At 50.1% G+C, this 26,677-nt stretch overlaps 1 protein-coding gene across 8 annotated transcripts in view; it reads right to left on the bottom strand.

Annotated features, from left to right (window-relative positions):
* Positions 1–26,677, bottom strand: part of LEF1 (lymphoid enhancer binding factor 1) — a 66,835-nt gene that overhangs the window by 23,245 nt on the left and 16,913 nt on the right. For 2 of the 8 annotated variants that reach the window (XM_068941903.1, XM_068941902.1), the window contains exons 4-7: positions 20,196–20,420; positions 7,033–7,165; positions 3,310–3,400; positions 1,000–1,083 (exon numbers count right to left, since the gene is read on the bottom strand). In XM_068941903.1, coding sequence (XP_068798004.1) covers positions 1,000–1,083; positions 3,310–3,400; positions 7,033–7,165; positions 20,196–20,420 — 533 coding nt within the window. The remainder of the gene's footprint in view (positions 1–999; positions 1,084–3,309; positions 3,401–7,032; positions 7,166–20,195; positions 20,421–26,677) is intronic. The other 6 variants (XM_068941907.1, XM_068941906.1, XM_068941905.1 and 3 more) reach the window with 3 other exon arrangements.

Here is a 26,677-nt window from a genome sequence, read left to right as displayed (position 1 = left end):
ACGCCTATTGAAGAATCATGCCCATCCTTTCCCTTCTCCCTTCCTCAATACCCTTTGCCCACCTCCTGCACTCCAACAAAGCAAAGCAAGCACAAAACCCTGTGACCAAAGCAGTCATTTTGTTACGGAGAAAGGACAGCTTTCCTTCCCGGTGACCCTGACTGGCACGTGCTTATCATTCCCCTGTAGAGAAGTGAAGGGACAGTGATAATCCAAAGGAAACCTCACCAACAGAGGCAAGAGGACCTACCATTTATCAAGGGGCTTAACCTAATTCCTCATGTAAGAAGATTTTCTTCTACAGGTCACACAAAAAAACCCAATTTGGTCTATTGCAACCTTGTGTACACCAAGCACAGGACGCAGAAGCTGTCTTTAGAGTGCAAAAGCGTAGGAGAGGAGGTCTGGAGTGCATCATGGCCAAGTTTCAGTTAGCATTGCTTGCCTGCACTTAGACATAAAGACACAGCGCCTGATTCACACACCAGTGCAAACACACTGTGCTGGCATCCCTTCTCAGTAATGGCTTTGGGCTATGAAATACCTACTTGAGAGCAAGTTTCCACACTGAGTGATACCTAAATGATTCAAGACTAATTACCAACAACTTTGAAATTAAAACTACAAACCCCAGACTACAGTGACAATCCACCTGGTTTCATACTTGTATGAATAAAACCCAAGGATGCATGCTATACATGGCATCTAGAAATGAACCCATGATCTCATTTCAGATGAAACGGTTCAATTAATCCTTGACAATTCTCCAGCGTTCCTAATTGCAATACTTCAGAGACTGCCAGGAAAATGCTGAACAAGACCAGTGTGGGATCCAGGCAAACTGTATATACACAAATGTGTTAAATAAAAATGTACGCATAAAGATTAAGCTGACTGAAAAGCAAGCAAAGACAGACCAAGATGCAAGCAGAAGAGCAACTTCTTGCCCTGTAATGCCAGCAGTTACTCCCCAGTCAGTCGTTCGCCTCCTACACCTACCTGGACATGGAAGGGTCGACTGAGAGTGAGGATGGATAGGGCTGCCTGAATCCACTCGAGATGGGATATACAGGCTGACCTTGCCTGAGGTCACAGAAGAAAGGAACCCATCAATAATATGATACGGTATTAAATAGTTACTCTAGAGTCATAAGCACTTGATGGGAACTCACAGTGCAAAACAAAAAAAAATTGTAATAGGTAAAATTTTAAGAGTTCTGCTAGATTAAAAGCTAATGAATTCCTGAACGCTTAGGATCTTCTCCCTCTCTTTCGAAAGATTCCCAACTTAGGTTTCCCCTGGGGAGGAAAGCAGAACAACCAGCCTTCTTCCCCCAAAATGCACACACCAACACCCCCTTTCTCATACCTAGTTTTAAAAGCACTGGAAGCAGATCCAGTTAAGTAGCTCTTAAAAAAGAGGCATTTTATTCCAAATAGTTCCACTGTAGATCAGTGCAAGAATACCAGAATGTGAATTATCGATCTAGAAAACCTTTTGGATAGTCTTACTGAGTCTTTGATAGATTAGAACTCTCTTTATTTGCATCTTCTATGGTAAGGAACAAGTGGCTAGCATTTCTAAGAAACTAGACCTTATTTGATTTTAAAAAAAGGCAAAAAAAAGCAAAAAACCCACAACACAAGTACATCTTAATGACTTAAAGTTCAAACTTTGCAAACCAATAAAAGAATCTTGTATGAAATTCTTACCTCCTTAACACTTGCACGTATACAAAATATTTTATCACCAGCATATCATCTGGACTCTCTAGCTTTTGTTATTATCACCACATTCTGTTTACTTCCAATTAGCAATGGGTCACGTCCTGACCAGGATTATCCTACTTAAGTATCATGCTGTGGTGATGTAAATAAATACATATTCGGACCGAATACCTGGACTAGCTCTGAAAGACTGCGCATGCATTAGTTCTATTTGAACTTATGGATTGACCCGTCAGTGTTTCTAAGGGGAACAAAAGGGATTCTGGCCTTTTTTTAGGTTCAGAATGCAATTTCTACACTTTGAATACATTATTTGAAGAGAGTAGTGCTCAAACGTGGGAGGGGACGGGGGAAAGGTGGAGGAAGTCTCAGCAATGCTACCACCCAGAACGGAGCTGGAGCCTGTAGAGCTAAGGGACGGTGGGGTACATTCAGCAGGAAGTGAGCACCACTGAACACACTTCCAAACTCTGCAAAAGCGGAGCGCATCTCTCCTCTTCTCTCTCTTTCCAGTTAAGCCACCTTTCCCTCCCCACCACTGCTGCCTCAAGGAACCACCTGAAAGAAATGATTGACCACATCCGGGAAACAAGTGCCAGGAATGGCCTGGTAGTGGTGGAGGTGGTGAGCCAGCCTAGCAGCAATGAATAGGGAGGAAGGAAAAAAAAAATATAGTCAGGTGCTACCGTATTTCAGTTCTGTATCTGATATCATTTGCTCCAAAAAGGCATGCGGCACTTCCTGAAAGATTCTCCAGCAATATAGCATTTTACCATCTTCTGGTCTCTAGTTTCTCTGCCCTTTGTCATTTGGAGTATGCTTTCCTGGCATATACAGACACATGAAAAAAAAAAATTAAAAAAAAAACAAAACGCTCATTGTGGAAGGCACAGACTCGTCAAAAAACAGATTCTGAAGTAAGTAGATTGTTGCTGAGTCTGCTCACACCCTGCCCCTACAGAACTGAGGGTCAATATCTATCTGCTCCAAGCAGACATGAAGCAACCTGCACAATCTATCGGTCTGAAAATGCTGGGCTTTTTCTCCAAAAGGAAAACAACTCTGAATGGCAGAGAAAGACGATCCTTAAAGTGCCAATACCAAAAAGAACTGCAAAATCTCCCACTGATTGAGGTCTCCCTCCATGTAGCAACTATAAAAAGCAGCAGACTACAAAAGTTTGTTCTCTATTTTGATGCAGTTTCAAGATTTCCCCACACACACACTTCAAAGTTCCTTCTTACCTCCCCTCCCCTCTGTAATTGCAATTTTGTTTATTAAAAATTTACATTTAATTCCTTGAGAACTGTTTTTTGCTATCTTTCCAAATGCCAAGAGCCACAAATCTGAGCCATAAGAAATACATAGACTTCAAAGTGAAATCCTCACACTTCAATTTCAGTACATGTTCAAAAACTAGATTCAATTCATTTCAAAGATCAACATTTTTTGATCTTTTAAACTAAAATAACATAGTAATTTCTTGCTGCAGCGACACTTTTTGTAAATGCTGCCATTGATTCAACAACAGTGGATGGTATGAACGTGCACCCTGTCTGAAAAGAAGCTAAAAGCTCTTACCAGCCAAGAGGTGGTGTTATCTGTCCAACACCCCCTGGAGACAAGGGATAGAAGGTGGGGATATCAGGAGCCGGAGGATGTCTGGACATGCCTGTTAAAAGAGTACAAAAGAATGAGCGACTTTCCTCTCAAAACACTACTAATGCAAGCTACAGTTCACAGCTAATATGGCCAACACTACGATGAAATTAGTACTCTGGATAAGAAATAAGCAACTTTTCGGTTAGCGTTCAAAGCAAAGGACTACGCATGGCACCATCAAAATAATAACTAACTTGCATATTCTAACGGTGTCACAATTCAAAAGGAAATGCTGGAAAAACAAAGTGCAAAGACAGAATAAACGTATCAGCACCTGCACAAGTTCATGCTAAGTGCATTAAGCAATACTGTCCTCCAAATGGTTCACCAAACTGGGCCAAATGCTGAGGAACCGTCTAACACATGGCATGAAACAGGGAAAATAAAGCGTTGTCACACAGGCAGCTCAGAAGGGCTATTAGATGAGGTAAATTGCTACTTGTACATTTTCGCTGGTTCCCTTATGGATTCGCAGATTTTGGAAACTTGCTACCACAGAGGATCAGTGGTTAATTAAGAATCATTTTCAGGCCTGTAATGGTCACACTTGATATGATTCATTTGGCTTCCAATTGTCACTCCAGCTCCAACTAAGCTCTTCATCAAGTTGACTCCTGTGGGCTCCAAGGTCAATCTGTTTTGCATTGGTAGTATTTCATGGAAAAAATAAAAAGTCCCATCAGAAATGATCCATCAGCTCACATTCCCCAGAACACAAAGTCCTACAATTGTAAGAATCACCTCAAGATTAAAGCTAATCCTAGTCCCAAAAGGGTCTATAGTCTCCATTCTTCACCTAAAACTCACGCCCCCAGGAGACATGGAATTATGGTTGCAGAGGCCACAAAGACATTGGTTTATTTAAATGTGTTTGGGGAAGAGGGGGCTGAAACAAAAGGAATTGTTAAGATTACTTCACATGTTAAATCAGCTGCTTTAAAAGGGTATTAAATATTTATGTAGTGGCACTCCAAAGGTCCAAGATTGAGTGCATTTTACCTTGAGACTTCATTTCATAGACTGACTCTACTGATTTTTTTCCCCACAGCTCGTATTTAAAACTTCTGAATTTAATTATAAGATTTGAAAACTACCTTTTGGGACTGTGTACAGGAAAGGAGGGAAAACAGTTTTGGTGGTGTCACTGCTAACTCCATCTATTCTGGTGCTTTCAGGAAAAGCTAAATTGTAAGACACAGGACCACAACCCAAAGATCAAATCTGTGGCCAGTTCTTTTCAAAGCTGTAAAACAATTGATGGTGGCTGACAGGAGAGAGAACATTTGATGTATTCCAGGACTTCTAAGGGAGAGGGAACGTTCTTCTAGAGCACTTAGAAAATGTGAAAACCAGGTCCAGCATCTCATCTTTGCTGATAGCTGATGTTCCCAAGGAGCAACCCCATGACATTGCCTCTACTGGACTAAGAGCTCTGCACAAAGAGCTGCGCTATTCCTTCCCCAAAATCTGGCACTTCTGACCCACAGAGACTAGACTGCTCTCTCCGGACTAACACACAACAGTTATTTCTAGTACAGAACTTCAGCCCTTTGCGGAGAGAATCATCAACCATCTGATGTCCCACATGAAAACGCCCAGCTGCCACCAAGCAGCACGCTGGGGAACGAGCTTTGGCTCGCAGGAACTCAGCTAACCCAGGGGAGCAGCTCATCAGCGTTAAAAAAAGGAGGGAGGAAGAAAAAAAAAGCAAGCAACAACTGGCCACCTGCAGAAAGGCCTCCTCACGAGCCCCTCAAGCAGGAGCCACTGCAGGAAACCAAGCTCCCCACTGCCTCTTTCCACCCACCGGGGAATCTGGGCAGCAGCGAGGGCTGGGAGCGGTGGGAGCCAAGGGTAGTCCTTCGAACACCCCAGTGCTGTCGAGCGATGGCCAGACCCGGCTGGGGCAGCCGGGAGCCACGTCGCTCCAGCAGCAGCGCCAGAGCTGAGGACGGAAACAATGGTGGGAGGCAGCTGGCAGAGGAGCTGAGGGAAAAAATCTTCTCTTGGTAACAACTGCATGGGCCACTTCACTGGGACTGCTCTGACACGCTAACAGCGCTGACACGAGGAGTTATGAAGAGACCACACACATCAAGGAGCCGTGCAAAAGGAAAACCAGAAGTCTCCAGCCCACGTTGTCCGTTCCTATCTTTGCCAGATGCCGAGCAGAGGAATTAAGAGCCGATTCCCCAGCAACACAGGACCACGAGCAGGGCTCTGGGGACGTCCCCAGCCTGGTCCCGGGCTCATGTGACGAGCCGGAGATGCAATGTGTGGGGAGTCACGGGGCAGGTGAGAGGGGCTGCGCAGGGGAGGGGAGGGCAGGCATGGCAAGATGTTCAATTTGGGTCTATGGGAGATTAGGGGAAAAATAATAATTTAGGGATAAAAGTGGATAATTAGGGCGCAGAAGGGCAAAACCATCCTGAAGAAAGTCAAAACCTTCTGAGCTCACCAATTATTGCAGCAGGGTGAGCCCAGTGAGTTGCAATCAGCTCAAGTAAGAGGTAGAAATCCCACATGCTAACATGCACCATACCCACGGGATTTCAAGGAACAAGCACAAATACCCTTCCCCTGGGCACTGATGCAAAGAAGGAAGACAAATGAGGACAGCGAGTCTGCATTTGCTTCCTCCAACTTTGGAGGAAAAAAAAAATGATTTACAGTCCAGGCTTTCAGGCAGAGTGCTTTTTGTATTCCCCCTCCTTTTTTTCATTAAATACACAGCCACAAGGCCATGGTATTTTTTGGATGGAGCCCGTGTTATTATTGGCATAGCAAGGCCAAAATAAAAACAAGGCCTTCAGGGAAAGGCACGAATGAAAAAAATCTCCCTCCGTGGATGATGGTAGCTAGACACTCCTCTAGATAAATGGGACGTTTCTCCATGAGGACTCCTGTCCGGTAAAACAGAGCTTCATGAATTTTCACACTAGACCTCCTGACTACACTGGGCAGCTCTGTACTCCCCAAGTGGTGGGGAATAAAATTTTTTTTGTTTTTTAAGGCTTTCTAGGGGCACAAAGAAAACTGACAGCCACGAGTCAGGCATTGTCAGAAAATCATGCTCTCTGCAGAAGACAGTAGGCACGAGAGGGTTAAAAATGCCACGTTTGCAAGGCCTGAACTTGTACAGGCTCTGAACGGGCCCCCCTCTCTTTCCCAGGGTAGCCTTCAGTAATGCCAGCTGACATACAGAGGAATTCAGACAGTTGGAATAAAAGGGCATAAAATACAACTGCAATTAAAAAAAAAAAAAAGTTTCGGTAACAGCGATACTAGAGTATTCCTCCCTGGTTTTTGGAGAGGTTTGGGATGACTGCCATTTCCGCATCTGCATGCTGCAAGCCTCGGGCACAACAGGGGGCGGCGAGGACGGGCTGCTGTTTATTGAGATTTTAAGAGATCTTGACGAGTAAAACAAGTCAGATTTAACACATTAGAAAAGAGCACAACGACTCCAGCAGCCCATTTAAATATCAGCATCATGGCAGGATTACCACCTCTGAAAGTGGGCATGCATGACTGGAAAGCTTTAAAAGTACTAAAAAGAAAGCCGTATGAGCAGCACGCGGGGGGCACCGGGAGGCCCTGCAGTCGTCCCCGCGTGTCCCCGCCAGGCCGGGCCGGGCTCACCTTGTTTGGAGCTGACGTCTGAGGGGATGTGAGACGGGTGCGACCCGGGGGAAAAGTGCTCATCGCTGTAGGTGATAAGGGGGGTGAGGGGGTGAACCGCATGAGAGGGCTGTACCACGGGCACCTTGTTCGACTGCAAGAGAAGAAAAAAAGCAAGCGTTAGCAGGGCTGGTGTCTGCAGTACGAATAACAACAGACACTTCTGAAAGGCAATTGGAAAACATCTGCAGAGGACAAGGGACATGGGGGCTGGTGGACCGCGGCCAGGTGGGGTCACTTGTGAAGGAAACCTACCGAGCGCCCTGGGGAGCCCAACGCCGCAGCATGCCCACGGCAACTGGAAGTGCTAAAAACGCCCGAAAGCGTCCCAAAATGGGTGCTGTAGAGCACCGCTCCCATAAACCGAAAGGCACGCTTTCCATCTGACGTTTTGTGCAGAAGCGAGGGGGAGGGGGGGCCGCTCGGCACGACGGAGGGCCGGGCGCTAAGGAAGTATTTCGTTATCGCACGTCCTTCTCACGGCCCGAAATTACGCTCTTAAATCAAGGCTGCGAGACAACAGGACTTATTTGTTTCTGTGAAATACTCCCATACTAACGCTCCTTGAAGCAGGAGTCTCTTTTCCCAGAGCGGGACGAGCCATAGCAGTGATCCTAGCGCGCAGGGGGCACCCCTCGTTTCTACCCTGCCACTCGCCGTGCTGCCCCCGAGCAGAAACAATTAGGCCGCAAACAGGGCTTTAATTAAAAGAATTCTGAAAAGGAAGAGGCAGTCAGACAAGGAGGCGGATAAAGCTCAGCGAGGACAGCCTGCCGAATAGCAGGAACGGAGAGAGGGGGCAAACAAAAGAAAAAAATCTAAGAGCCCAATGAAATTGATGTTATTTGACTCTCGATATTCAGCTCCTGACACAACAATGGATTTTAGGGCAATATTCCAAGCATAAATCAAGGATTTCTTTAGACTCCAAGAACTAGAAGAGTTATTAAACGGACAACTCAATTTATCATTAAGGCCGATAGGAGAACAGGCACGGGAGCAAGCGGGAGCCAGTGCAGCGGCTGCTGCTTTCCTTGTTTTCAGAGCACCACCTTAAGGAACTTGCATTAGCAGGCAGTAGCTTCTTAATGTCTGACCTATCCCTCCAGTCATATAGCTCAGAATCTGGTGCCATGAATTTTTGCTAAATTATGCTATCCTTGCTCTCCTCTTAATTTTACGGTTTTCAACACAGATTTGCTTTCCTGTGGGAAAGAGATAAGAACCTGAGGATTTTAATTTAAGCTTTGGCCTTGTCTTATATTTTGCAAGATGGAGAGAGAAAGCAGCACGAGTAGGTGTTTTAAAGCCAACAAGCATTAGGTCCATTTTTGTGCCCAAATAATAAAAGCAATATGAATTCTCAATAATATGTATGAGTTCAGTTCTAAAGGCGATAGATAGTTCAGACTGCTGTTCATCTTCCCTATTTGTATAAATTCAACAAAAACAGATGCCAACAAATTTCAGAGGATTTACAAATCAGGCCTCAGTCTTTAGCTACAAGACTTGTGGGCCAACCCACCATTCAGCAATTACTTTATCAACAGTAAATTGTATATTATGAATAAAGATCAAGCAATAGATGTATTTAGGTCACATACACAGCCGCTAAGCAGCATTAATTTCTCAAAATTTGGTAATTAACATTCTGTATTATACTGGATATAATTATCATGCATGCTCATGGTATCAGGGTTACTTGCTTGTAGAAATTATCCGTTTGTAGTTTCAGTCAGCCAGTCTGTGTATCCCCGAACTCTGCAGCATCAGGCAGCTTCTATTTTATTTTATTCTTCATTATTTTTTAAATCACCGCACCTTATCCCCTAAACTGATGGCAGTGGTTTGCAACGTGCGGCTCTTGGGGAGGAAGGAAGTGTGAAAAGTAAGTGGAAAAGCAAACGGCTTGTCAGCAGGCTGGAAATTAGCATTTAACCGTCCGGATCTCCATTAAGAGCGTTTGGGGTCTGCAGAGCAAGAGCGGGGGGGGGGGGGGGGGGGAAGCGGAAAAAAAGGTTTGACGTGCTCCCGCCTGCCTGCACCACGCTGCTGTGGGAGGAGGACAGGAGCGGTGCCGGCATGGGGGTCGCCCCTGCCCCAGAGCCCCCAGAGCCCCCGGGCAAGGAGGGCTGGGGGGCACATACCGAACCTCCCGCTGCCCATCTCCTGAGCCCGCAGGGACGAGCTACAGCCATTAACAGGGAGAGAAAACACATCCTGACGCGACCAAAACGAACCAGGGTGGGAAGCCTGGTGGCGTGTTTTTAAAAAGCCCTAAAGACGAAATCCGTTCTGCTGTTGCACCTGCCCTACCCGGCAACCTAGCTGGGTGCTCTGTTCCTCGAGATCCATGTTTTTTCTTTCTTCATGCTTCTCCGAAGGAGCTTTTCGGTTAGCTGGACTACTGGAGGCCCCCCAAGCGCAGGTGCCGTGCCCCACAGCCGGACAACGTGCGCGTCGTTCCCCACTCGAGGCGCTTCAGCAGCGCCACGTACTCAAACATAAAAGAGGAATTACGCTCTGCCTAACGCGCGGCCTCTCCCACCACGAGGTCCCCACGACCGGGTCCCTGCAAACGGCAACACGGCGCCTACAGCCGACCTTCTCCGGGCAGCACAGAGTAAATCGCGCCACCTCCGGGTGAGGCCAGGCCGGCAGCCGAAATTTCTTAGCCAGCGTGCCCGAAGCCCCTCTCCAAGGAGAAGCTGTCTGGTGGCTGGGCGATGCTAAAGCCACTTCAGTCTCCTCCTAGATACTACTGTGCACGCTACCGCCCTGGAGGCGTTTTAGTGCAGAGCTACGTGGCCAAAATCCTAGGGCGTGCTGAAGCACGAGACAGGGCTAGTTAGATGCCTCTTCTTGTAGTCCGTTGAGTGATACTTTCTCTTCCAGCAGCTTTCCTTTTCCGGCCTCAAACATGCCATCCATCATCTACGGGCTGCACGCATTTGTCTCCCCAAATCCTCTATCTAACCACTTCCAGAAAGGCTTGGGCAGTTTACGCAGCCCTGAACCCAGGGTCCCTCAGTTTGCACCAGCGTAAACTCCGCTCAAGGAGAACTCCGTTCTTCACGCTTTGCTCGGTCCCTGCTAACCGAGGGAGAAACAACCACGGCTACCCGCTGCACGCTTGGGAGATCTACATCTTACACAGGCCCGGTTCATGGAGCACCGCTTCTCCTCAACACAGCCTTAAGAGCTTCTCCTTCAAAACCTGATTGGTCTGTACATTTTCAATGGAAATATTACATAATTACCCACTAGCCTACATGAGGCTCACAAATATTTCAGTTCAGAAGTTATAATTCATCCAACCCACCAAAAATGCAATGTTTCGGTGCAGACTGGTACTTATGTAGCTTACAGAAATGCTACAAAGCGGATGCGGATGCAATTCTTATTAAAAAGAGAATTGTTAAAAGACAAAGTTACATGTTTGTTGAAAAGGTACCTACCACACCTCCCATGTGGCACCATTGGTGCATTTACATACAACATCAATTTCATCACCTTCGTAAAACTCTCCCCGCAAGCTTCTGCCCGCACCCTGCAAAGTGAGCAAAACTGAGCGTGCAGTCTAGTTCAGTGTCTACAGCTAAAAAGCCAGCATGCGTTTTGGTGGAAGAGAGTCAGGTCACATCTCCTTATCCTGGTGGTGCTGGGAGCACCCCCAAAGCGGCATACCTAACCTCATCTCAGCGTGCAGAGAGCCGAGGCGCGAGAAGGGCCCCTCCTCTCACCGGGAAACGAGCACGGCAAACGGATCACGAAAAGGCAGAGGTTCACAGGTTTGCGAACCCAAAGACCTCGCGTTATGCCTTAAGGCACCTTGCCACACGGATGTCATAACCTATTACCAACATTAAAGGTTAAGGACGAAGCAGCGCTCACGCTTGTTTACACGTGTAGGCGCCAGCCCGCTCGGCTCAGAGGGGCGCCCCCTCGCGAGCGACCAAACCTCACGCTTTTTGGATGCCGCTGTCCCATCTGTGACTCCATTTCTATTGCCAGGTCACAGAGCAAAGCCCTGCGGTGCCAGCACGCGTGCACCCTGTCATTTCCAAAATGTTTTGGGAATCGGCCTTTGTGCGAAAGAGACCAGATCGCTGACCCTCTGCTGGGGCGTTTCTGCTTCTTGGATGGTCTCCCACGGTCTTCAGAGGTGGTATCTTTTATCTCTCACCAGCACCGTGCTCAGGCTAGCAAGAGGCAGTGCAAGCCCAAGATGGTCCCCGCCCGGAAAATCCTCCAGAGCCCTGAGAGGGCAAACTGGCTGGGCTGGGTTGGGAGAAAGTGCATTTACTGGAAATAGATGGAGCTGAGATCTTCGGCCAGCTGGCGCAAAGATGAAGCTGCTATTCAGTTTTAAGATTGACTTGAAAAAACAAAAGCCATGTTAGCCGGCAAAGCAGAAGTGCTTATATGAGCCCTGACCCAGAAGTATCCATTACGTTGGTAGCAGCTTCTCTGTGCACAGTACATCCATTTCTTGTTTAAACAGTGTTACAATACTGCAGAAATAACTTTCCAAGTCGGTACCAGAGCAAACGTTGGCTTTTAGGGTCTGTGAGTGGTAGGGCTTGATCTACACTCTGGCATTTTGCGGAGGGCAAGGATGGGGGGAAGAAATCCCCCACCGCGGCTTGAGCACAGCTGTGACTTCCTCGCTGGGGAGCAGCTCCCAGAGAAAGCTCAGGGTCCCTGAGCCTCTTGGACAACGGAGCCTACAAATACCGTCTGCGGTTTGCAAAACAGAGCTACGTAAAGGTGACACCTACTTTCGAGTGCCTAAACCGTCTCAATCTGGAAACCAGTGAGCTGAAAGGACTGTCCACTTGCAAGAAGTGAGGGCCTGGGACTGGCTCCACCCGGCTTTCTGGTGCTCCACACCAGGTATGCCCTAACTGGGCTCACACACTCACTTGCCATTGTAAATGAGTGTTGTCCTCCCATCCGAAGAGTACGCTTTGAGACAGTTTAATTAATCTCCAGTGAAATGCTGCATTTTAGATTCAGCTTGAAACCAGGAAGTTTTCCCTCATTTTTGAAGTGCTTCTGATGAAAAGCCAGACTACCAGGAAAGAAAAAAAAAAGGAAAAAAAAAGAAATCCTCCAAACAGTTAGCTAAAGCTTCAGCGAAGGCCTGCACCTGCAAGGTATCCTATATGCAGGAAGTGTCCACAGACTATAAAAAGCCCGACACGACCTCGGCAAAAACGCCTGTCTGTCGACACGAGCACAGAGCCAGGCCATTCGGAAACTCCTGCCAGGGCTGAAAGGAGCCATTTACTCCAGCTGCTGCTCGGGGAGAGAGATTAAATTCACACCCTTGCAAAGGACGCGCATCCACGGAGGAGCTCGCAGTTGGAGCTAGCGCATGCAACACCCAAACGCCCCGGACGCACCACCGCGGTCGCTGCTCTGGCACGAGCAGCGGCGGCACGAGCACGGGCACGGGCATCTCCCTTCGTTTCGGTTACTCCTCACCTGCCTCGTTTGGGCACAACTACCCCAAGGGAGATGAGCGGCTGCTGCCTGCAGGGACGTTCATCCCCAGCCCCTCCGGGCGAATGCCTCTGCACTGCCTTCGCCCGATGGGATCCCCAAAGGCTATTTAAAGAGCAAGATGGGCTTTCTGCGCTATCCAAGAGAGGGAAAGCGCCAAAACACAGTTATTTCACTGGCAGATTTTTGCTTGCGCTATAATAAGCAGCATTACAGCACCATTTTCGCTCTGCCCTGCTCCACGTTGCCCTTAATAGCATCTTCTGCAGTGTGTTATTCACCGTGACGGTAAAACTGGCCGGCGGCAGAAGCAGTTTAGCAGCCTGCCCGTGCTCCTCGACCCCCTCTCGCACCTGGCCTGACCGCAAACTCTCCAAAGCACCACTTCTCCCCTCAAACAGCAAGCGCCGCCATTTATCGGCACTTTTCTTTAAGTCGAGCAGGTTAAACACTTCGTACTCCAGCCAGAACACAGAGCTAAAAATTGGAAACGACACCCAGAGAGGTGCTGGTGTGGGGTTTTTTCCCTTAAGCACGAAGCTGTTTCTAAAGAGCCGCCAGCCTCCTTACTTCTCCTTCCCCGTCAACAAGTTGTGCTTTGGGTAAAGGCAGCAGCAGATGGTCTTCTCAACTTAAACTAAAATAAGATGATCAAAAAATGTTCAGGAAGGAGAAAAACAGACCTACACGGCCAAATGCACACATTCCCTTTTGTTCTTGAAAGAGAGGGTCACTTTGAAAACATGGTTTCAAGTTTTTGACATAACAAATGTTTAATTCAAGGGTGAAAGAAAAATCAGACAGCTCCTGCAAAAAAGCCCACCTCCTGCTATTGCTATAGCAGTACTTTGAAACAGAAGGACCAATGACTTGTTGGAGGATTTGAGGACACCTTGAAGAGACAAACAAAAACCCTCCGTCCCTTTCCACCTAATTTAATTCTAATTTGTTTACCTATCTAACATTTTAGAGCTCTGAATTCATTTTCAAGGAGGAGGACCTAGCAAAGCGTGACGATGGTAACTCCAGTCTTCCTTTCAAAATAGCAATAGAATTTTAACGGCTAAACTAATGCTGGATTTATGCTTTTGAAGACCAGTTGTCATAATACAAATGAAAGATCAAGAACAACATCATTCTGAAACGATGAACAAATAGAGAGGCCCACGCCTGCAGACTTTTCCTTATGGACAAACCTTTAGCATGGGGGGACTGGAGACGAAAAGAGAGGAGGTAACAACAAGGCGTTCTGGCAAAAAATGGTTACCTGTAGATGAGGCAAGCGATTAATAATCAACACCAGCAATAATTGCAATTGCAATGTGCCACCTGCCTGGGAGCTATCCTGCGATGCTTTCCTGTAGACAACCTTGCCGAGATGCAGCAAGCTCGATATACGGAGTGCTCAGGTTACTCTTTCCCCTCCCCATCACCAAACCATTTATTTTTAGCAAAGTTTTGTGTATAAAGCCAATCTCTTCAGCTCCTGACAGCAGAGATCATTTAATGTTTCATTTTCAAAACGTTCTCCAAATGTTTGACTGTGCAATTGAGAAAATGGCAAAAAACAGTTACGGGGAGGAGGAGAGATTTGTAGCCACCTTATTTTTAACCTCACCATAAGTCAGAGCATAGCCTAAAGCCCGGCTGGCGACAGTGACAAAACGTGGGCCGACAGGATGGGTACGTGCTGGACCCGCCAGCAGCCCTGGACCTGCTTGCACCCCCGTCTGGTATTTTATTATTCAGACGAAAGATCGCATCTTTTGGACCACAAGGATCAGCACGCGACTCAGACTGGGTTTTGAGCTTGGATTTGAAGGCAACACATGAGGAGACATGAAGAGCAAGAGCCAACCGCTCGGCTTGAAGGGTCCCAAAGGGTCCGTACACAAAAAGTACAACAGCCAGAGGAGCTTTGCAAAGAAAAGAGTAAACGGGATTTGATAAAGACGAGGATAAGCATCTATCTAGCTGGATTACAACTGGTAACTGGATTCAGGGTAATTGTGCCTTCAGAGGGAAAACACCACACTCATGGCCTATCCATGGTCTTAAGAACAAGTCTTGCCCTTTTGCAACTCTTTTTTCAAATCCTGGAAATTAATATAGCGCAACTGTGGCTGGTTTTGCTGCAAAGTTGCAACAAACACTTGCATTCCCTCAAGACAGCTTTAAAAACAGGGGTATTGAAGCTCTGACAGAAACATGCTTTATTTCAAGTGTTCATTAAGCATCGGCATTTAATACGTGATTAAAACACACCAAGTATTAAAACAGCTTGATTAGAAATCCCCTGCTATCTCCATTTTTTTCCTCTCTCGTGACTTCTTAATTTGTTTGCTCTCGCCTGCTCGGGAGGGCTGGCGGGAGCCCTGCAACGCCGCTGTGCCGCGCGGGGAGCCAGGCTGGTCTTTCAAGGCTCCCGTCGGGAAGAGGACAAGCCCTTTTCTATTGACATACTGCAAGTTCACATCTACACAGATCATACTTAATGTTGCACAGCCCATTAGTTTTAGAACTAGGTACTACAGACCGATAGGGCATTAAATCACCAGCAAAACCGCATGCTTAGAGGGGAAAACTTTTTTTTTGTGTGTGTGTTCAAATCTTTCACATTGTTTTACTTCGCTCTTCAAACTCGGCAGCAGATCCTCTGCTGTGGTCATTAATTCCCAATGACTGCTCTGTAATTTGACAGCGATGCTCGGCCAAACTCACCCCAGTTCCCACGTGACAGTCCTTTTAATGTCGTCCACCCTTACCAGTTGATCTTCTCCCTGACGTGAACGTGTATATTAAGAAACCCAGAGCAAACAAACACCAACTCGCAGCATCATGTGGACACTTGCTCCCTAGGCTTCGACCCTGTGACTTGATGCTGCAAGTTGATGTTTAGCGCCACTAAGTAACACACGGCGCTTGGTAAACGGGAATGCAAAAGTGGGAAATATTTAACTCTCCGGAGGGCAACGTGCTCCGTCGGCCGCGGCTCCCCAGCTTCTCCCCTCTGCTCCCGCCCGCCCGCCCCGTAAGTCAGAAACCGACCCCAGCTGCTGAAAGGGAGTTTTCCCCCTGTTTTGCCATGTCTGTGCATAGCTTTTCGTGGTCTTTACCAGCCAAGGGGAACGCAAACACCGCAAGGTTTTAGCGAGCATGACGTTCGCGTACTCCGAGCATTGTTCTGGCAGCCGACGCGCGTCACAGGATGAGACGACTTTCCCTGACCAGCCTCCGTATGTCCCACAGGATATGGACCTGAGGTGAAGACAGCAAAACCCCCGCCCTTGCCCAGCTGATGGGAAGACACCTTTGGGTATCACGCACGCCACCAACCAGGAGTGTTTGAAAGAAGCACGCTTTTAAATATATATACATTTGCATTAAATTTATATTATCGTCTACTCAACACCACGTGCCATAACGAAGACCAGCAGAGGCTCAGAAGACTGAAATGGGTCAAGGTTTCTTTGAACAGTAAATTTTAAGGCACACCGAACAGAAATAGTCTTCATTTAGAAAAGGCAAGAGCTCACACGCATTGGGAATACTTCCTAGCCTTGTCTCACAGAAAGCGAGGATAAAGATTCAGATGCCTGTATAAGAATCTGACACACGTTTACGTGTTTCAAACCTAGGGTTTGCCCTGCCTGAATGTGCAATTTAAAGGTTGACGAGGCAGCAACTGCCTGCTTCTAGCAAAACACACACCAAGTCGTGCTGGCCGCGCTGCCGAACGCGACAAACACTTTTGGAAGGGCGTCAACCCGCTTTCTAAAAAATGAGGAAAGAGATAGGACGAGATGAACGTGGGAACAGCGAAACAGTGAATTTGACCGCATCTACTACTGCTCGGCTGATCTCTGCTTCTGCCAAGGTCTCCTGCCACTGCGCCATCAACTGCCCAAACGCTCCCTGGCGAGGGCCCTGCTGAAGCCGACCCCGGCTGACACCAGCGTCCGGGAGGGCTTGCCCCAGAGATGGAAAGATTTATCCACACGGGATAAATCAAGTCACGGGAAGGCCTATCTACATTTTGCAGAAAGGCAAGGAGACCTCCTCCCTGGATTTTTAGCCGCTTCACGGGGACGCCATGGCAGAACGGGAGCAGATCTGCCCCCGCTCGCCGCCCAGCACAACATTGCCGCAGGCAGCTTGCTAAGGATCTCAGGAGCAGGCAGTGCTCAGCGGGATCGACAAAACTCGGGCTACAGCAGGGTACAAAGGAAGCATCAGAAGGGTCAGTTTCTGGAAAATCAAGGCTCCTAGACGCTGGTGTGCCTGCATGTACACTGACAAAAGTTCTCAAGTAACTTCTCTGAGTCCAGTTAAACCGTATTAGCAGATTTATCCAGTAACATGCAAATTCAGGTTTTTAAAGAAAAGCCTTAAGTCACAGCTCTAAGTGATTTGGACTTTTCCGCTAATGGCATCTGCTAATGACCACAGATTTAATGCATCAAGTCTTAGCATACATCAGTGCAAACAATATAACCATTTAGTGGAGGTAAAAAGTCATCTCATTAGACATCCATCATTGCATGTGGGCAAGATGGTCCAAAGGCTTAAAATAAAATATTCATTTTTAAACTAAGGAAAAAAAAATCCCTAAAAACGTACAAATGATTAGGCCAAAAGTAGCAGTCTGCTAAAGCTTGCTAGGATTGAAAATGCAAACTGCAACATATATCTGGAGGTAAAACGCATTTGCAAGTACTTAAATTCTACAGCACTGCTCCACAGAAGGCAAAACCAATTTTGGAAGGAATTAAAGCGATAGGGCCCTCCAGAAACAGGACGTCTCTTAGACAGGTTATTTCAACCATCAGTAGAAGGTTATAGCAGGAATTATTCCTCTACCACGTTGTGTAAGATGACTTCAATACAACCAGAAGTGTTGAAAAGCTACAAACTTGATTTTATAGAATAGTTCCACTGGGGTTCATAACTCCACTGAGACACAGAAACATGCCTTAAAATTACATTTACATGCAGCTAAAAATACAAAAATCACAGTATATAGCTAACTATGAGCAAAGAATAACTTGGAAGAAGTATGGGCTCAAAGAAAGAGGACTTCAAACGCTTTTTTTGGCCCACGCCATCGATGCTGACGGTTTTATTTGAACTCAGTGTAAATCAGCTCAACGGTTATCTACCGGAAAACCTCAATGAACGCCAAGCTACCTCGGCGTAATCTAAACGTTCAGTCTTTTGTAGTCCTATTTACCAAATGTCACCTCAGGAGATACTAAAAGGGGCACCAACACCTCCTAGCCAGGCAGCTTTTTGGGATGGATAGGGAGATTTGCAGCTCACAACCTCTTCGCTCAGAAAGAGTAATAGCGATTTCACCAGCACTGACAGGGCATTGGGTGGCCCAGCTGTTCACAGCTGGCAGCTGCCCTCGCTCTGGCGAGGGTGTCGGGCCGGACTGGCCCTGCCACCACGGGCAGCGAGGGGGAGAGACGCGACTAAGCTCTGGGCTGGCCGAGGCTGCAGCCCCGTTCCCATCTCTCGCTCCGGTCAATTTGCTCTGTTACTACTAAGCTCCTTCCTCCAGTTGGCCGGAGGGCTTAAAAAAGGTTGTTGGTATGCACAAGGCACGTGACGGCTTTTAAATTCTGCGTAGGATCTTTCTGCCTGCTGCTAGACTCGACTTTTTTTTTTTTTCCTCATTCAAGAGCTGCCTTTTTAAAATAACTCTTAAAAAAAAAAAAAACCCAAAGCCACGACCTACGTCTTGTGCAGCAGGCACCTACATCCTCATAAAAACTCTGGGCTGCGCTTTATAACAGGGGTAAGAGCCTAAACATCATAAAAAAGAGCCTAAATTGCCAGATTGCCCAAGTCTCAGAAAATCACCCTTCCAGATGGTCCTACGGCTGTACAGAGAGCCCTGCTAGCAGCAGCGGGCTGCCCTGCAATTACGCTTCAACCCTACTCAACTCAACAAACGTTACACGTGAGTTACGCTTCATTTCATTAGAGGCACTTCTGAAGCGTCCCATTCCCCCACCACTACACACAGTTTGATTTTTCATGCAATTAACACTCCCCTGCGCAGTTAACTCCTCCCCTAAGCGTGGCAGAGAAAGAGGGGGACCAATTTTCTTTTTTCGTCCCAGCCACGCTCCAGCTCAGTAATTTTTGCGCAATAAAGGCCACGCTCGCCTCTGGGGAGAAATACAGCCGCGGTAGGCGCGGCGAAACACGGCTAAACAATTTATCAGACAGAAAATTAGCTTATGCCACAACCGCTTTATAAGGTATTTAACAGCGAGACCCCCTCCCGCCCTCTTTGCCTCGAATACAGCTATAAAGGTCACAAACGTTAAAATCCTTTCAACCCACTGACGGGGGAGCCGGAGGAGGAGGGGGCAAAGGGGACGGGCAAGGGCACGGCTGCCCTCCACGATTTTTGTTTTGAAGCCTGTTTTTTAAGGTTGTTTCCTCCCTCCCTCCCTCCCCCCCCCTTTTCTTTTTCCTCCCCGTTTCCGAGAGGGCGTTTGCGAGGGCAGGACCCCGCCGCGGAGGGAGCGCCCTCCTCAGCTCGACCCTGCCGGGCCCGGGAAGTGGCCCCGGTTTGGCCGCGGGGCGGCAGCCGCTGCTGCGGCAGGTCGCGCCGACACGGGAAACGCGGGCGGCCCCCACCACGTTCTCCGTTTGCTCCACCAGTCCGCGTGTCCGCCGCCGGTTTCACCGTCTGCCGCCTTTGTTTGCCGGTAAGGTAAGGCGTTAAGTTGGGGGAGAGCGCGGGGGGCATCTCGAGGGACCTTCGGACGAGGAATCGAGCGCGCCGTCGTCCCAACAAAACCCACGTTCCCCTTTCCGAACAGCAAAAGGGCCCTCGCTGGGCAACGCTTCACGCCTCGTTCAAGCCGGGCCCGCGCTTCCCGAAGAAACGCAAAAGAAGAAGAAAAAAAGAGAGAAAACCCACGTCTCGTTGGCTGAAGCCGAGATGGGGCTTGCTCACCTTCAACATCTCCTCTCCTCCTTCTCCTCGCCCTGCTCAGCTGCACGCACATAAGCCGCTTTTGGGGGACAACAGGCCCGAAACGAGTACCTAGACGCCAGTCGAGCGGAGCAAAGGGTGGCGGACGCTGTCCGCTCCCGGGAAGAGGCCGCCGGCAGGTTTTCAGGTGCAGAAAACGCGGGCGCCCGCCGTCGGCGCCGCTCGCACGCAGGGGCGAGGGCCCCTTTTCCCCGCATCACGCTCCCTCGCGCCAACTTAGAGGAAGGAAATGCCGCCTCCCCCACGAAAATTACCAAAAAAAAAAAAAGAGAGAGAAAAAGAAAAAGACACCTTTCCCCTTCAGCACACCCAGGCCAGGTGTTACTAGATGCCGAGCTACGGCCAGGCTAGCTAATCAGCCGGCTCACGCCTCAGCGAGATGAAGGCTTTCGGCGAGGTGCCGGAGCTGGGGCGGCGGGGGCCGGGGGCCGGCGGCGGTGGCGGCGCGCCGCTCGGCCAGGAATGCCTGACCTTTCCCGGGGCTTTGACGGCGCTGCCTCGCCGCGCCAGACAACGAGCCCGCGGCAGAAGCCGGAGGCAATAAAAAAAAAAGAAAGAAAGGCAGCTCGGAGGCCTCACGTGTTTGCAGGGAAACACTTACCTGCGCCGCCGGCACGCTGTCCGAGCCTCCGCCGCCCTTCCCAGGCGCCGGGCCGGGGCCTGAGCTTTCCCGGGCCACCGGGCTGCTGTCGGCGCCGGGAACGCGCAAAGGGGAGTTTCTGCCTCGCGCCCGATTTTCTCCTCGCCGAGGAGGGCAGTTGCGCGCAGGAGGTCCGAAAACGAGCAGCACAGCAGAAACGCGGTCTGCGATTAGGAGGCGGTTGAGCTGTAAGTAGGAGAGGAGGAGGAGGAGGAGGAGGAGGAGAAATTTTGCATCTTACACGAGGAGGATAGTGAAACCGAGAGAGCAGAAGGGGAGCAAAGCTTTTGTCCCCAGTTCCCCTCTGAAGGCTTAACCCTCTCGTGAAGGACTGTTTTTGTTGTTTTGTATTTTTAGGTACTTTAAAGGGGGGGGGGGGAGGGGACCCTCCTCAGGACGGTTCACAGCAGCTAGTTTAGACAAGCAGATGTAGGAGTAGGTCAGCAAAGCCTGACACATCGGGAGCCCTGGGTCGAACGTCTCTAAGCCACGATTAGATCGGTCCCCAACGCTTCCTTCGACGTGCCCGCGCAAGCGCTACCTGCCCCCGGCCCGCTTTCGGGCGCTAACCCGGGGAAGCGCGCGCGCGCGCGCCAGGGCCGAGGCCTCGTTTTGCCCGGCGACGCGCGCCACGCGGCTCCTCCGCTGCCACCAAACCCGGCGGCGGCGACGGCAGCGGCGGGGGGAGTTGCGCTCGGCCCCGCCGCCTTCCTCACGGGGGTTAACTCGGCAGACGGCCGATGCAAACTGCACTTCAGGGCAGGCTTTACGGTACTAAGAGCCTCTTCTCCAGCCTTCTGAAATTTCATACGCGCACCCGCCAGCGCGCTCTCTCATCTCCGCTAATTGGGGTTTGGAGGAATCTCGAGGCCTGGAGGCCAAGGGGGAGGGCGGCTGATTAAAGCGCGCCGCGCAGAAGCGGGTGCGGGAGCGTCACCCGGGAAGGGCACGGGGACTCGGGCGCTTCATCCCCCTTCGCGCCCCAGCAGGGAGACGCGCGGCAGGGTGCGGGACGCCGGGAGGGATGAGGCCGCGGCCTCGGCCCCCGCGCCGCGAAGCGGGGAGAAAACACCCTTTCCCGCAGCGCGCCGAACCGCCCCGCGTCGCAGGATCCCGGCCAGGAGCTCGCTTGCTGGAGCTAAATACAGCTATTCACACACCCATTATAAATGCAGTCTAGTTTCATTTTTAACCCACAGGAGGGTGTGGAGGGAGAAGACATCAAAGCACGGACACAGGCTACCCTGGCATTCGGGGCATGCAATTTTATCTTCCCCTCGTTTCCCTCCTCTCCGAACCAGCTGCTGCAACTCTCGTGATGCTCGCCCTCCGGCCGGCACGCGGGGACGCCGCCTTCCCAGGCCGTCAGTCACCTCTGCCCATTACCCCGCTGGCGCGGGAGTTCGCTTAGATAGGAGAGCCGGCTTCGCAGCCTCCCAAGCACCGGCGGCACCTCCTCCGGCCACGGGCCAGGCCCCCCGCGGCCGAGCGCGACACCGGCCCCGCTGCTGCGGCCGCCCAGGGTAAAACGCGGAGCAACGCGGCTGCCGCAGAGCAGCCCGAGAGGATCTTCAGCACCAAGAGGCGAGTTAAATGAATAAAATCTGCCTGGCTGGACGTACGGTGAAAAGAAGGGCAGCGCACCTTCGGGGGAAAGGGTCTGCGTCAGGGCTAAGTTCAGAGACTGACCCACCGCCCAGCGACAGCGGCACAGAGCACCCCCGACGTACGCAGGCTAGGCAAGCGAAATGAAGATGCACGTACACCTGCTACAAAGAAAATACAGCTCAACAGCATGGTGCTTCTTATTCAGCCGGTACGTTTTGACCCATCTGAGGACACAGGGCTGAAAACATATATAAAGTAGGTAGATGCTAAGTCGAGCACAAACAAGAGCTGCTGCAGTCAAGCCAAACTGAAGTGAAAACAAAGGAGGCTTAGAAAGTAATGACACGGACCGCTGCTAGTTTATTAAGGGGGAAAAGGAGCGTGGTTTGTGTAACTACCACCTCTGGACAAGCAGCCAGGCCGCTGTCTCCCACCAGGCACCGCAGCGCCCCAACAACCCGGGGAGGGAACGTTTAACGTCTACGTCCCGAGCGAAGGAACTTTGTGAGAGAGCACCTTTTTTTGTGAGTTTACGTGGTGACTCACCCCAAACCTGCCCCATCTCCTTAGGGCTCCTGTTCATCTGCTACTTTTAAAGGGGAACAACAGCGCCCAGCGAGAGCCCTGTCTAGACCCACAGAAAGCTGTATCTCATCTGCTACTAGGACCGCAGGTTCTCCCAGGGAGAAGAAACACGCAGACACGTTTTTGATCTCCCTTAAAGTACCGCTTATCTCAGTTTTTGTTTGTTTTCTGTTTTTTTGCATGTGGGATAGCGTCTGATGTGAACACCACCCACTGTAAGTTATCTAGGCAATAAAGCAGGCATCACAAACCACCACGGGAATAAAAATAGAAGCACCTTTTTCTCCCGTTCCTGCCCGCAAGCACATGCCACAGGCAGGATGGGACTTCCAGCATTGGCCTTTCACACAGCAAGAAGTGTATTTTGCATATCACAAAAGTTGGGATGTGAAGCACTGAGCTCCGGTCATTAGCTTATACCCAGACATCCATTAGGAAAACGAGGAAACCTTCGTTACGGTCAGGGTCAGGCCTGGAAGGGCAGCTGGGAATGGGCATGGTTCAACAGGACCATCCCCGGTCCCAAAGTCTGGGTGCTACCTAGACTGCCTTTGCACAGGATCAGTGTAGTCCTATTAAAAGCCTTTAAAAGGTAAGAGAAAATTTATGAGAAGGTGCACATAGACCCCCTGCAAGAAGTTTATGGTGTTCTTTGGCCGAAAACCTGCTGCGCTTGGGTTAGCATTTCCACAGCAAGAGCTCAAAACAATGCCCCGTGCAATGGTCATAAAATAGGTCTTGCCAAGTCCCCAGCATGGACCAAGGACCATCTTCCAGTCCCAGATAGAAGTAGGATGGGTTGCAACTGCATGAAACCCCAACTTAAATGGGGGAAGCGATTTGAAATGGATTACTTCATCCTCTGCATCAAACTAACCTTCACCCACACTTATAACTTGGTCCCTCTTAACTTTCAAGCCCACCGGCCTACTGCAGCCCAATCTCATAGAAGTCTCCAAACAACTGATTTCCTGCCAGCTTTCGGAGGGGAGGAAAAGAAAAAACCCAGCGACCAGACAGAGGAAGGAGCTCATAATTAGTGGCTGCCGAGGGGAAGAGGCAGGCAGAAATCAGCTGTCGCACAGTCTGGTCCGCAGCAGCCGGCCGGGCGTGCGGGGCTAGCGCCGCGCAAGCTGCCTGTCCCCGGCACATCCTTCCTGGCCAGGAAAAGACACAGACCCACCGGAAACGAAGCCCTGGCAGCTCTGCCTCTCATGCCGCGGCGTGTTGCGCACGACAAATCCTCCAAGGCTCCCAATGAAAAGTGCGCTTGAAACGAGCACTAAAAATAGAGCTGGCACAGCTGCTATATTAGGGAAGAGCCGGCGCTCCTGAGGAGCGGCCTCCCTCCCATCCTGCAGCAGGAGCACGGTGCAAAGGTTGGCCGCCAAGGCGGTCTCGCCTGCCAGGAGGCGGAGGACGGGTTAGGACACCTCGCGCGCCTGGTCCCACCACCGCGACAGGGCCTGCGGGGCGCCCGTGCTCCTGACCGCTCAGGCTCCCAAAGAAGTGAACCCAGCACATGATGCCAGGCAGGGGGTGCAACTGGAGAAGTCCCTTTTCTTCTGAAAAGGTGACAGGAAGGAAGGCCAGCACAAGAGCTAGTTTGCAAAGCCTTTGGGTAGCCGATTCTCCCGCAGAGGAGGGTAAGCGGGACTGGAGAGCCTGGCCTTCGCTAGGGATTGTGCTACTGGCCTCTCACGCGGCTTCAGGCGAGTCGTTCCTATCCCTAAGCACAGGTTTTTCTGTCTATAGAAGCAAGATAATGACCATTATGTTCTTCACAAAGCACTTACAGGTCACGTTATTTCATGGGGGAACCTGGAAGAGCTGGGTTTTACCGTGGTAAGTACGGTTTCATAAGGGCTGCTGAAAACTTATCAGCTACAAAAACCTCCTGCTTAGCTTGTCAAGCCAAGCATCTGCCAAAACCCTCCACTCACAGTCGTCCAAGTAAACAACAAAACATCCCCTGCCTGAACTTTTTAGGCTCCTGGGGCAGCTGGGAACCTACAGCACATCCCACCAGGCGCAGCAGTGAGCTGAGGAGCCGGAGGGAGCTCCTCTGCACTTCCCGCCGCTCCCTCCAGGTTTCCTTCCACCACCTAGCCCCAGCACAGAAAAAGGAGAGAGGACCCAGCACCACAGGGACCCTTAGGCAGCCCAACGCGGTGGCATTTGCCACCTTCAAGCATGGAGTCCTCTGGGGCGGCCAGGCAACGCCAGCGGGGTGTCCCACCTCCGGCACTTGGTAGGGACCTGTTGAAAGCCGAGTATCTAATTAAGGCCACGGCTGCAGTTAATTGAGTCCAATCCACCTGTGACATGAAGAGCGGCAATCCCATCAACAATAATGGAACTGCATCGGCTTACACCAGTAATGACTTCAAATCAGCAGCATAATAAAGCTAATTCAATACTTTTCTGGGTCCAGCTGATCAGACTATTCCATAGGAGAATAGGAGACAGTCTTCTACGGCGTTATTAACTGACCTGAGAGAGGAGGCGAGGGGAACAGCTGGAAGAGTTGGGTTGGCTAGAAAGAGAGGAAACGTGTTAAAAGGAAAAAAAAAGTTTCCAATAACGAGATTAAGGCTTACTTCTAAAATTGAATTACTCTTGAAGTGACAGCATGCGAGTCACTAACGACGAAGCCGCTCTCCCTGAAACTACTCGCAGGGACCAGGAAAAGTAGTATCCTCTAAAGCAGTAGCGTTATGCCGACTGCAGCTGCTCTGGACCCACTTCTGCAGAGCACAGGAGGAAGAAGCCACGTCACGTGCATGCCCGATAACCCCCGTCAAGGCATAGGCAGGGGCTCGTGGGAGACAGCCACACACTGGTGTCCCCAGGGGAGGACAGCACGGTGACATGAAAATTGCCCCAAGTAGGCAGACATGCAAATCAGCAGCTGTGCAGCCACACCAGCAACCTTGCCGCTGCGCCCGCTGCTCCCGGCGCGGAGGGCCACGGGGAAAGTCAGGAGGAGCGGGAAGGAGCACAACCGTCCCGTCGAGCGCACCCCCTGCCTGCAGCGCACATGCCACTGCCTTGCACACGCATTTGTCTCGCTCTCCAGCCAAAAAAAAAAAAAACAGGCCACCACTCTTCTTCTACAGAAACATGCATTATTTTCGACCAGTCAAGTTATGACTGGTCTGATTTCCATTACACATGCTCTACAAACATCTGCCTTGCTATTTAAGGCTCTGCTCCACCAGGACAGAAGCTAAACAGGGCAGATCTTCAAGCCAGCAGGTCTACACAGAGCTTCTTTCTACTGCAGTAAAGGCAAGGGAGAAACGTGCTCTCCAAGAGCTTCAGCCCTTGCTCCCAGGGCCACAACCAGCTTTGCACTTTTCTCCAGTGTCACACGCTGCTAACGCTCCCATTCACGCCACGGAAAGTCTCTCGCCTTCCCCCCAGCCTACACGAAAAGTACCCGTTCATGCAAAGAACGCAGCGTTTAGAGCCTGTGTCGCCCTTAGGAGGACCCAGGCAGGATTACCTTTTCCAGAGGGACATAGGACACGTATCATTATGCAACTAACAAATCATGCGGCACGTTCAGGTTTTCTGCTGTTTTTGCAAGCCGACCGTTGAAACCTGGGCACCCCAATTAGGTTACGTTAAACGCTACTCTAAGCGAAGAGCCTTGCTGGCAAGAAAGTTATCCCAGCGTTATGGGACTGCTCACTGCCTACTAAGAGACCACAAATTGGTGTTTACTTTAACAAGGAAGGAGGCCAGCTTGCGCGACCCGTGCCAGCCCTGCCATCGCACCGACTCCAGCTCCCGGTTGGCTCCCGCAGGCTGCCGGAGCCGGCTGCCGCGGCGCACCAGCTCCTCGCTGTGCAACGCTTGCCGGGGCGAGACAGCTCCCGAGTCAGGCCCTTCATTTGAGCTTGTCCTCTTCGCTGGAAGCCCCATCGAATCCCAACCCACTCTCTGGTTACTGCTTTTATTTCCTGCCCGCCGTACTGGAAGAGCTGCAATAACCAACGACCCTTACCGCAGGGAGCTGACACAGGCTAAATCCATTAGCTGGCACTGCTGGGATGCTCAGCTGGACCAGATCAAAAAAGACAAAGACAGAAACACCTCATACCAAGAGGAACAAGGTCCAACAACACGTTTATCTCCAACACTTCAGTCGTCACTTCCGAAACAGAAAAGGATCACTGCTGATGCTTCCCAAAATGACTCCGCGTGGACTCGCTCTCCCGCGGCAGGCAGAAGAGCAGGGGAGA

The sequence above is a fragment of the Struthio camelus genome, chromosome 4 (genome assembly GCF_040807025.1).
Source record: "Struthio camelus isolate bStrCam1 chromosome 4, bStrCam1.hap1, whole genome shotgun sequence".
NCBI lineage: Eukaryota > Metazoa > Chordata > Aves > Struthioniformes > Struthionidae > Struthio > Struthio camelus.
The sequence above is the reverse complement of the archived record's forward strand: the minus strand, read 5'-3'. Positions and strand labels throughout refer to the sequence as shown.